The 12,571-nt window shown below is 43.8% G+C and overlaps 1 protein-coding gene across 1 annotated transcript in view; it reads right to left on the reverse strand.

Moving 5' to 3' along the window:
- Window positions 1–12,571, reverse strand: part of SHANK1 (SH3 and multiple ankyrin repeat domains 1) — an 852,931-nt gene that overhangs the window by 63,966 nt on the left and 776,394 nt on the right. The window contains exon 15 of the mRNA XM_073602155.1: window positions 6,832–6,914. Within this exon, the coding sequence (XP_073458256.1) occupies window positions 6,832–6,914 (83 nt within the window). The remainder of the gene's footprint in view (window positions 1–6,831; window positions 6,915–12,571) is intronic.

A 12,571-nucleotide genomic window follows, 5' to 3' on the forward strand; every position in this document is an offset into this window, starting at 1 on the left:
AACAATTTGGGGTGTTCGCGGCAAATTCGAATGCCGCGGAACACCCTTTAAAAGTCTATGGGAGAAATCAAAAGTGCTAATTTTAAAGGCTTATATGCAAGTTATTGTCATAAAAAGTGTTTGGGGACCTGGGTCCTGCCCCAGGGGACATGGATCAATGCAAAAAAAAGTTTTAAAAACGGACGTTTTTTCAGGAGCAGTGATTTTATTAATGCTTAAAGTCAAACAATAAAAGTGTAATATCCCTTTAAATTTCGTACCTGGGGGGTGTCTATAGTATGCCTGTAAAGGGGCGCATGTTTCCCGTGTTTAGAACAGTCTGACAGCAAAATGACATTTTGAAGGAAAAAACACATTTAAAACTACCGCGGCTATTGCATTGCCGACAATACACATAGAAGTTCATTGATAAAAACGGCATGGGAATTCCCCACAGGGCAACCCCGAACCAAAATTAAAAAAAAAAATGATGTGGGGGTCCCCCTAAATTCCATACAAGGCCCTTCGGGTCTGGTATGGATATTAAGGGGAACCCCAGCCAAAATTTAAAAAAAAAATTGACGTGGGGTTCCCCCTAAATTCCATACCAGACCCTTCAGGTCTGGTATGGATTTTAAGGGGAACCCCGCGCCAAAAAAAAAAAAAAAAAACGGCGTGGGGTCCCCCTAAAAATCCATACCAGACCCTTATCCGAGCACGCAACCTGGCAGGCCGCAGGAAAAGAGGGGGGGACGAGAGTGCGGCCCCCCCCCCCTCCTGAACCGTACCAGGCCACATGCCCTCAACATTGGGAGGGTGCTTTGGGGTAGCCCCCCAAAGCACCTTGTCCCCATGTTGATGAAGACAAGGGCCTCATCCCCACAACCGTGGCCGGTGGTTGTGGGGGTCTGCGGGCGGGGGGCTTATCGGAATCTGGAAGCCCCCTTTACCAAGGGGACCCCCAGATCCCGGCCCCCCCCCTGTGTGAAATGGTAAGGGGTTACTTACCCCTACCATTTCACTAAAAAACTGTCAAAAATGTTAAAAATGACAAGAGACAGTTTTTGACAATTCCTTTATTTAAATGCTTCTTCTTTCTTCCTTCATCTTCTTCTTCTTCTGGTTCTTCTGGCTCTTCTGGTTCTTCCTCCGGCGTTCTCGTCCAGCATCTCCTCCGCGGCGTCTTCTATCTTCTTCTCCTCGGGCCGCTCCGCACCCATGGCATGAGGGGGGAGGCTCCCGCTCTTCTCTTCATCTTCTTCTTCATCTTCATCTTCTTCTTCTTCTTCTCTTCTTCATCTCTTCTTCCTTCTTCATTTCTTCTGCGGGCCGCTCCGCATCCATGCATGGAGGGAGGCTCCCGCTGTGTGACGGCGTCTCTTCGTCTGACGGTTCTTAAATAACGGGGGGCGGGGCCATCCGGTGACCCCGCCCCCCCCTCTGACGCACGGTGAATTGACGGGACTTCCCTGTGACGTCACGGGGAATGCCACAGGGAAGTCCCGTCATGTCCCGTGCGTCAGAGGGGGGCGGGGTCACCGGGTGGCCCCGCCCCCCGTTATTTAAGAACCGTCAGACGAAGAGACGCCGTCACACAGCGGGAGCCTCCCTCCATGCATGGATGCGGAGCGGCCCGCAGAAGAAATGAAGAAGGAAGAAGAGATGAAGAAGAGAAGAAGAAGAAGAAGAAGAAGATGAAGAAGAAGATGAAGATGAAGAAGAAGATGAAGAGAAGAGCGGGAGCCTCCCCCCTCATGCCATGGGTGCGGAGCGGCCCGAGGAGAAGAAGATAGAAGACGCCGCGGAGGAGATGCTGGACGAGAACGCCGGAGGAAGAACCAGAAGAGCCAGAAGAACCAGAAGAAGAAGAAGATGAAGGAAGAAAGAAGAAGCATTTAAATAAAGGAATTGTCAAAAACTGTCTCTTGTCATTTTTAACATTTTTGACAGTTTTTTAGTGAAATGGTAGGGGTAAGTAACCCCTTACCATTTCACACAGGGGGGGGGCCGGGATCTGGGGGTCCCCTTGGTAAAGGGGGCTTCCAGATTCCGATAAGCCCCCCGCCCGCAGACCCCCACAACCACCGGCCACGGTTGTGAGGATGAGGCCCTTGTCTTCATCAACATGGGGACAAGGTGCTTTGGGGGGCTACCCCAAAGCACCCTCCCAATGTTGAGGGCATGTGGCCTGGTACGGTTCAGGAGGGGGGGGGGGCCGCACTCTCGTCCCCCCCTCTTTTCCTGCGGCCTGCCAGGTTGCGTGCTCGGATAAGGGTCTGGTATGGATTTTTAGGGGGACCCCACGCCGTTTTTTTTTTTTTTTTTTGGCGCGGGGTTCCCCTTAAAATCCATACCAGACCTGAAGGGTCTGGTATGGAATTTAGGGGGAACCCCACGTCAATTTTTTTTTTAAATTTTGGCTGGGGTTCCCCTTAATATCCATACCAGACCTGAAGGGCCTTGTATGGAATTTAGGGGGACCCCCACATCATTTTTTTTTTTTAATTTTGGTTCGGGGTTGCCCTGTGGGGAATTCCCATGCCGTTTTTATCAATGAACTTCTATGTGTATTGTCGGCAATGCAATAGCCGCGGTAGTTTTAAATGAGTTTTTTCCTTCAAAATGTCATTTTGCTGTCAGACTGTTCTAAACACGGGAAACATGCGCCCCTTTACAGGCATACTATAGACACCCCCCAGGTATGAAATTTAAAGGGATATTACACTTTTATTGTTTGACTTTAAGCATTTTTAAAATCACTGCTCCTGAAAAAACGGCCGTTTTTAAAACTTTTTTTTGCATTGATCCATGTCCCCTGGGGCAGGACCCAGGTCCCCAAACACTTTTATTGACAATAACTTGCATATTAGCCTTTAAAATTAGCACTTTTGATTATTCATGTTCGTGTCCCATAGACTTTAACGGTGTTCGCGTGTTCGAACGAATTTTTTTCCTGTTCGCATGTTCTGGTGCGAACCGAACAGGGGGGTGTTCGGCTCATCCCTAATGGCCACTTGTAGTCTCCATTGGAAGTCTTTATGACAGGGCAACAATGCAGGAGCACAATTTGAAGACAGGAACAGAGCATTGCCACCGCCAATAACAGAAGGTGCCCAAGTAGGGGCCTTTATAGCAGGATCAGCAGTTATGTTAACCCCTTAGTGACTGAGGGTAAAACAAATGTTAATGCCTAAACACAATTTTGCAACTTTGACATGTGTTAGTAAAACTGTACATATCACCACAACTACTATGTGTTTACAGGTGGATTATACCTTGTTTTTTTTTTAAGGACAAATCTGGCTTTCATTTTGTGGTAAATGGTAATAGATATCTCCTATTTTTTTAGGATCAAAAAACTATCCCAAAATAGTAAAAAAAAAATACATTTTTTAATTCAGCTGTATATTTCCTGCTATTACCATAACTTACCAACAAGGCACAACTCAAAATAAATTCTAATGCTCCTGACAATTGCAGCAATACCACATAAGTGTACATTAGTTGTTCTTTGTACCCGTAATAGGGCCCTGAAACAATAGTGTGCATTTTTCTTTTTACCTAAAACACACCGACACGGACTGACACTAATTTAATTTTTTTTTTCAAATCCTACCCAAAATGTATAGACCCTGACCTTTGAACCCAACACTAGCATTGGCACTGACCTAGATCAAACCTTGATATAGCTATATTTTCTTTATTTTTTATTTTTTTATTTTTTTAACCACTTGCTTACTGAGCACCGAAACCCCCCTCCTGCCCAGACCAATTTTCAGCTTTTAGCGCTGTCACTCTTTGAACGACAATTGCGCGGTCATACAACACTGTACCCAAATGAAATTGTTATCATTTTTTTTCCCACAAATAGAGCTTTCTTTTGGTGGTATTTGATCCCCTCTGGGTTTTTCATTTTTTGTTAAAAAAAAAATAGACAGATTTTTTTTTTTTTAAAAATACAAAACCGTTTTATATTTTGTTAATAAATTTTGCAAACAGGTAATTTTTCTCCTTCACTGATGGATGCGGATGAGGCTACACTGATGGGCACTGATAAGGCTGCACTGATGGGCACTAATAGGTGGCACTGGTGGGCACTGATAGGTGGCATTGTTGGGCACTGATGGGCGGCACTGAAGGGCATTGATAGGTGGCACTGATGGGTGGTAGTAATGGGCACTGATCGGCACTGGTAGGTGACACTGATAGGCAGCACTGCTAGGTGGCACTGATGAGGCACTGATTGGCACCACTGGTGGGAATTGATAGGTGGCACTTGTGGGCACCGATAGGTGGCACTGATGTACTGACTGTGGGCACTGATTGGTGGGCACTGTGGGCACTGATTCGTGGCACTGTTTGCTGGCATTGCCAGGCGGTACTGGTGGGCACAAAGTCTCTTCCTCTTCGGGACCGATGTCCCTTCAAACAGAAGCCGGCGATCAGCTTTTTTTCTTCTCATACTGTCAGCGTGAGGAGAAAAAAAAACGATTACCGATCTTCTGCTTACATCACGTGATCAGCTGTCATTGGCTAACAGCTTATCATGTGGTAAGGGGCCGGGATCGACCCCTTACTCGGATCTGTGATCACCTGAGTCTCATTGACTCGGGTGATCACAGCACGCACCGTGCGCCCCCTTCAGGGGGGCGTGGCAAGCTTTGAACGTTATAATACGTACTCCCGGCAAAGCAGATCCACGCTGTAGCCGTCATTCGGCTATAGCGCGGATCTGAACAAGTTAATTTTTTTTTACACATTTAGGTTTGTTTACACCAATGTTCAGAAGAGAAAAAAAAAAAAAAAAACACATGGGCGGGCTATACAGTGACTGATCACTATGATAGCCAATCATAGGTTATCACAGCAATCGGGTGACCGGGAACTGGGTGTCCCAGGTCCCGGTTGTTGGAGACAGCCCAGTCTCTGTGCTGGGAGCATGCTGTGCAGTGAAGAGGACTGTGAAGAGGACTGGGCACCACTATACAAAAGATTTCTACAGGAACCCTTAGCCTGCAGAACGTGGGTCATATTTCAGTGCAGGTAAGTTAGCAAAGAAAAAAAGAGAATGTTAACTAAACTTCAGTGGAACTTCACTCTCTCAATCATCATTGACTATTTTCAATCCTATGCTGCTAGCATTAATAAATAGATGGGAAGATATAATATATTCACTTGTTTTAGGTTTTTTTTTTAATTAAAATTTCTTCAGTTATTTTCTGGTTTAGGCAAATTATGCCATACATCTCAGGAGTCTTCAGAAGGGAAGGAGGGGGTTTTTCAGCTAAGCACACCCTCCTGCCTGCATGCCTGAGCTAAGGGCAGATGGATTCCAGGATCCAAATGGTACATGTTTGCCTATTGGGAAGATCCACCCTCTCTATCTGTCGTGGTGACCATCTTCCTTCTCTATTTGTTTTGGTGACCATTTTCCTTCTCGATTTGTCTTGGTGACCATTAAAACTGAGAGTGACAGTAAGGCTCGGTTCACATATATGGAAATTGGATGCGTTTTCAACCTCATCCAATTTCCATAACATATTGAATCGGACCGGCTTTCACTGGAGCTGGTTAATGTGCATGGTGGCCGCGGTACAGTTTTAAAAAGGGTCCTGTGCGTTTTTGGGTCCGGTTCAGGTAAAAAAATCACACCCAAACGGTGAACAGAACCGCACCGGACTGCCACACTGAAATCGTGGCCTGCATATTGCCCCATACACACGGTCGGATATTCCGACGGAAAATGTGCGATCGGAGCTTGTTGTCGGAAATTCCGACCGTGTGTAGGCTCCATCGGACTTTTTCCATCGGATTTTCCGACACACAAAGTTTGAGAGCTTGCTATAAAATTTTCCGACAACAAAATCCGTTGTCAGAATTTCCGATCGTGTGTACACAAATCCGACGCACAAAGTGCCACGCATGCTCAGAATAAATAAAGAGATGAAAGCTATTGGCTACTGCCTCGTTTATAGTCCCGATGTACGTGTTTTACGCCACCACGTTCAGAACGATCGGATTTGTGTGACCGTGTGTATGCAGGACAAGTTTGAGCCAACATCCGTTGGAACAACTCCTAGGATTTTGTTGTCGGAATGTCCGATCAATGTCCGACCCTGTGTAAGGGGCATTAGTGTGAACCAAGCCTAAAGGAAAATTTTGAGTTGTCTTCAGAAAAGGAATTGAGAAGAAATCTTTCAATGAGGACACTTGTTCTGGTGACCCTGGTGGCAACCAGGGATTTTTCTCATTTCCTGTTGTGGCTATAGGACAGGAAGTGAAGGGAAATCTCCCAAATAGAACACAGATGGCAAAAAGAAAAAAAAAATGACAAGGGTTATAACCATCCTTTATTCTATCCAAAATAAAACCAAAAAATGGCCTTGGTTCTACTTTAATGAGTGCTTTAGGGGAGGGTGGGTGAGATAAGGAGTTTTAGTTATTAATGCAGCTCCTCTTTAAACATAAGTACAGTTGAAAAATAAGGAATTGTTCTGGCCATTAGGGGTTCCGTAGAGAGAAAGCGCCTTTCATAATCAGCTGAGGACAGGAAAATACATCACTCCCAATCATACAGCTCTGCAGCCGCATGGAATGATTGATTTGGGTAGAACGGAGTTCTCAATCATCAACCAGATGGACTAGAGTGGTACCTATGGTTGTTATTCTTTGAGGTGTAATACAGATGAAATCTTTCACTTCTTGTATGCGGTTGGCTTAATCTTGGTCATTTGTACTTGTTACAGGAAAACATGCCTTTGCACTTCTCTATGGACAGCGGCACTCTGTCTCAGTCCAGTAGAGCAGGGAGACACAGGACACCCCTAGTAATTATAGTAGAGAATTCCTCACCCTTCGCTCCCCTCAGCACAAAGCCGAATCCTTCGCTGTCTTTCTTCTGCAGCAGCACTGTCTTTTCTTTAATGATGTAGTCACTGAAAGAAGAACAACAGCGTTAGTGAGTACGGCCGGAGGTGTAACTAATTCACAGGGCCCTGGTGCAAAAGATAATGGAGCAACTACAGACAAAATGTAAAGTAAAATTCATACATGGGTATTGGAATTTAGCCAAAAGGTCTGTAAAAAGGTACACATACTGGCAGAGGTAAATAATCGCACTAAAGGTCCCCTGCGTAAGAACAAATTATGGACACCCCCATTAAATAACTACTCAACTACAAACATATTCACGATAGATAGATAGATAGATAGATAGATAGATAGATAGATAGATAGATAGATAGATAGATAGATAGATAGATAAAAGATAAGATAAGATACAAAGATAATGGAGCAACTAAAGCCAAAATGTAAAGTAAAATTCATACATGGGTACTGGATTTAGCCAAAAGGTCTGTAAAAAGGCACTAAAGGTCCCCTGCGTAAGAACAAATTATGGACCCCCCCATTAAACAACTAATCAAGTACAAACATATTTGCGATAGATAGATAGATAGATAGATAGATAGATAGATAGATAGATAGATAGATAGATAGATAGATAGATAGATAGATAGATAGATAGATAGATAGATAGATAGATAGACAGTCTTTTCCTACACTGATCTTGCTCCTGGTTTATACTATGGAGCTGGGTTCAGACAGAGAACATCCCCCTCACTTCTATTCAGAGGTACAAGCTGCCCGAAATATCCCCCATATTACAAACCAAGAGCATGGCTGAAGCATCGTGAACAATGCCTTCAGCTTCCCTCTGCCCTTCAACTGAGAAATATCAAAGTCTATGTAAGAGCTTATGGGATCCCAAGACCAGTCCAACTCAAATACAGCATTAATGGGCCCAGTACATAAGTTGCTTGGTGCCAAATTCATTGGATATTACAAACCAAGAGCACGGCTGAAGCATCATGAACAATGTCTCCAGCTTCTCACCTATCCTGAAACTGAGCAATATTCAAGTCTATGTAAGATCTTATGGGGGATCCCAAGACCAATCCAACTCGAATACAGCATAAATGAGTCCAGTATAAGAGGTGCTTGCTGCTGGAAATTATTGGATATTACAAACCAAGAGCATGGCTGAAGCATCATGAACAAAGCATCCAGCTTCTCATCTGCCCTATAACAGAGTAATATCTAGGTTTATACCCAGCCAATGGGAATCCCAAGACCTGTCCAGTCAAATACAACATAAATGAGCCACTAAGTCCCAGCAGGCAGAGATTGGGCAGAGAATGTTCTTTCACATATATTACATATGGAGATTTGAATATTTATACAAAAGTAATCCTGCGCTGCTCATAAAAAGGGAAAAAGCGGCTAACACAACCAACAAAGTATAAGTATAGGAAACAACAAAACAGTGTAGCGCTAAAAACCTAATCACACATAGGTGGGTAGGTATATAATGGAAAGGATCACCTATCAAGAGACCCATTCAAGGCTGAAAAAAACGGCTATATATGTTTAGGATATAACAATAAACAACAGTGTTTCAGTCCTAGAGGTGAACAATATGTGTAGATCCAATATCCCAAAAAGAGGAAACAAGCTTGCTACCACCGAGGGAGATGGAGGCTTACCAGATGTGATGGACCTAGCGGGGCATACGCCCAACTAGGTCGGACAAGGCTTAGGTGGTAGAAAAGCAGTGGATGTCTGTGGTATTGCAGGCTGCCCGATTCCTCCAACTGGTGTCCAGATCCTAGAAGATGTGTGGAATTCAAGGGATGTGGATGGTTCTGAGTCCTAGGAGGGAGGGGGTGGGGTGTTCCTTGTGTGGTTCCCTCAAACCGATCATTCATTGGGTGTAAGTGGAGAGGAAAGGAAAAAAGGGCCACATAGTGTAAATCCGCATCAAAATTTATTAAAAAATATAAATATAGGAAATACACTCACGTATAAATCCACAAGATATTGCAGCGCTGAGAAAAAGTGGCGACAATGGGGTCCTGCCCGACGCGTTTCGTCCTAAAAAGGCGTCATCAGATGACGCCTTTTTAGGACGAAACGCGTCGGCCAGGACCCCATTGTCGCCACTTTTTCTCAGCGCTGCAATATCTTGTGGATTTATACGTGAGTGTATTTCCTATATTTATATTTTTTAATAAATTTTGATGCGGATTTACACTATGTGGCCCTTTTTTCCTTTCCTCTCCACTTACACCCAATGAATGATCGGTTTGAGGGAACCACACAAGGAACACCCCACCCCCTCCCTCCTAGGACTCAGAACCATCCACATCCCTTGAATTCCACACATCTTCTAGGATCTGGACACCAGTTGGAGGAATCGGGCAGCCTGCAATACCACAGACATCCACTGCTTTTCTGCCACCTAAGCCTTGTCCGACCTAGTTGGGCGTATGCCCCGCTAGGTCCATCACATCTGGTAAGCCTCCATCTCCCTCGGTGGTAGCAAGCTTGTTTCCTCTTTTTGGGATATTGGATCTACACATATTGTTCACCTCTAGGACTGAAACACTGTTGTTTATTGTTATATCCTAAACATATATAGCCGGTTTTTTCAGCCTTGAATGGGTCTCTTGATAGGTGATCCTTTCCATTATATACCTACCCACCTATGTGTGATTAGGTTTTTAGCGCTACACTGTTTTGTTGTTTCCTGAGATTTGAATATTACCCACTAGAGGGAGATTAGTATTTAGCTCAGCCTTCTTTGGGTACCTGGCTTAACAATTCTTGAGATAAGATATCAGTCACACATGAAGTGCATTGTTTTCGGTTGGCCTACTCACAGACTTGTATTGTACAGGAAAAAAAAAGGCAGTGGGAAAACCAAAGACACCACATCCCAAATTATACACACAGTTTATACCACATTCAAAAAATATGGGATTTTAAATGGTGCCAAACCATTAAGCCAAACTGATATAAAAATTACGTTAAGCTAAACTGATATAACAATGATTGCTTTAATGGCACCTGCACTCTTTGAATGTGGTAGACTTGTATTGTGAGAAGGGGTAGTAAAGTGCAACTATTGTGTAATACGGCAAAGCTGAAAGCAGAGTTTGTGTAATGAGAAAGCTTGCCTGCTAATATACAAATAAAATTACAAAGTAAAATAATATTATTTTTAAATGTTAACACTTGCGTGTTTAGCTTGTGATATTGTTTTAACACATTGATAACTTTACTTGTATTACATTGATCACATTTTTGACAGATATACATGTAGCAATAAATAAATAATCAAATATAGATTTGATAGTTTCAAACAATCTTGAAGTGTAAAATAATTATTTATCAGCAAGGAAAAGAATTATTTAAAATTTAAATGGATTTTTCAACAGGATGTATTGCTCTGTTTCAATGAAAATGATCACAGCAAGTTCTTACAAGCAACTGGAAGATACAATCCTTTCATCAAAAGAATTGTTATACAGAAAGATCATACACTGCCTTTAAATTAGAGAAGGGGAAGGTTACAACCCCTCTCAGCTTTCTATTGGTGTCTCAGATAACAGTAAAAACCTCAAGGGGCGGCTATTCCTCCCCCACTCTTCTAAAACAAAACAAAAATAATAATTATAGAGTTTGGATTGACATACACTATAAACTTAGGCCTTCTGACCTTGTGGGTCCAGAAGCAACTGTCTCTTTGAATGGATTGTATTTAAATATTCAGGTAAATCTCACATACACTAGATTACCAAAGGTTTTGGGACACCTGCCTTTACACGCACATGAACTCTAATGGCATCCCAGTCTTATGCCCCGTACACACGGTCGGACTTTGTTCAGACATTCCGACAACAAACTCCTAGGATGTTGGCTCAAACTTGTCTTGCATACACACGGTCACACAAAGTTGTCGGAAAATCCGATTGTTCTAAACACGGTGACGTAAAACACATACGTCGGGACTATAAACGGGGCAGTGGCCAATAGCTTTCATCTCTTTATTTATTCTGAGCATGCGTGGCACTTTGTCCGTCGGATTTGTGTACACACGATCGGAATTTCCGACAACGGATTTTGTTGTCAGAAAATTTTATAGCCTGCTCTCAAACTTTGTGGGTCGGAAAATCCGATGGAAAATGTGTGATGGAGCCCACACACGGTCGGAATTTCCGACAACAAGGTCCTATCACACATTTTCCGTCGGAAAATCCGACCGTCTGTACGGGACATTAGTCTGTATGGTTCAATATTAAGTTGGCCCACCCTTTGCAGCTATAACAGCTTCAACTCTTCTGGGAAGGCTGTCCGCAGTGTGTCTATGGAAATGTTTGACCATTCTTCCAGAAGTGCATTTGTGAGGTCAAGCACTGATTTTGGTGGACAAGAAGGCTTGGCTCGCAGTTTCCGCTCTAATTCATCCCAAGGGTGTTCTATCGGGTTGAGGTCAGGACTCTGTGCAGGCCACTCAAGTTCCTCCACCCCAAACTTGATCATCCATGTCTTTATGGACCTTGCTTTGCTGAGTTTATTATTACTTATTTTTTTATATCCCTTATCATTTATAAATAATAATTCTTTAGTAAAGATGGCCCTTAGGAAGCACATCATGCACGCTTGCGTGTGTGAATAAGGCCTATGTTAGTCTAATGGTCCTGTTGCAGCTAACTAGAAAACTCGTCTGCTTCTTCTGCATTGCTCTCTATTTGGCCAAAACACTGCAGAATCTCAAATACCAGTAGGAGAACCACCATAAAGAAATGTCTCACTGGTCCAGCCGATGACAGTGTGAAGCTGTAGGCATTCTATGCATTAAGGTGAAAAACCTTGTGTGCTGCAGCAGTGCCCCCGAGCCCCCCTTATACTTACCTGAGCCCTCTAATTCCCACGACGGGAACGAGGACACCAGCTCCAGCTGGTGACTCGTGTGCTGATTGGATAGATTGGTAGCAGTGCAGCCATTGGCTCCCTCTGCTGTCAATCAAATCCAATGACGCGGGCGCCGGGGGCGGAGCCGAGTCCTGCTGTCTAGGTTTATGGACATAGCAGGAGGACACGGGAGCGCGCCCGCATGGGTGTCCACGAAGGAGTGCGCATCTTAGATGGGGTACTCGAGAAGAGGAGGGCCGTGGAGGGACCCCAGAAGAGGAGGATCGGGGCCACTCTGTGCAAAACCAACTGCATAGTGGAGGTAAGTATGACATGTTTTTTTTTTTTTTTTTTTAAACAAACCTTTACAATCACTTTAAAAGCTGACTGTGTGGATAAAGCTCAATATACAGTTGAAACATCAATTCACAATTGACAAAAAATCTGGTATGAAATCAAACAAAGGAGCATGATGTAGAAGAAATGCATCAATATGGCTCAACGCGTTTTATGGAGAACACTCCACTTCCTCAGGAGAAGATGCAAATACAATAACTTAGGATGTGACACTGTAAGATGAGGGTTGTCTGCGGGCGTCTGCACTGGGAGCTGAGGGAGTACTGCCCGTGCCCACCCACGCATGAATACTAGGACTTAAGAATTAAGGATAGTGGTAATATGACTGATATTTCCAGGGAATTCATTTAAAGTGCCTCATGCTGCGTGGTGCATAGTGTGACCATAGTCTTAAGTGCATAGTATCCTAAAGAAAAGCCCATAAAAAAAATAAAAGAAAACTGCGCCAGGATGACATTGCTGGCCGCACCACATGTGCAAA

The sequence above is a fragment of the Aquarana catesbeiana genome, linkage group LG10 (assembly GCF_042186555.1).
Source record: "Aquarana catesbeiana isolate 2022-GZ linkage group LG10, ASM4218655v1, whole genome shotgun sequence".
Lineage (NCBI taxonomy): Eukaryota > Metazoa > Chordata > Amphibia > Anura > Ranidae > Aquarana > Aquarana catesbeiana.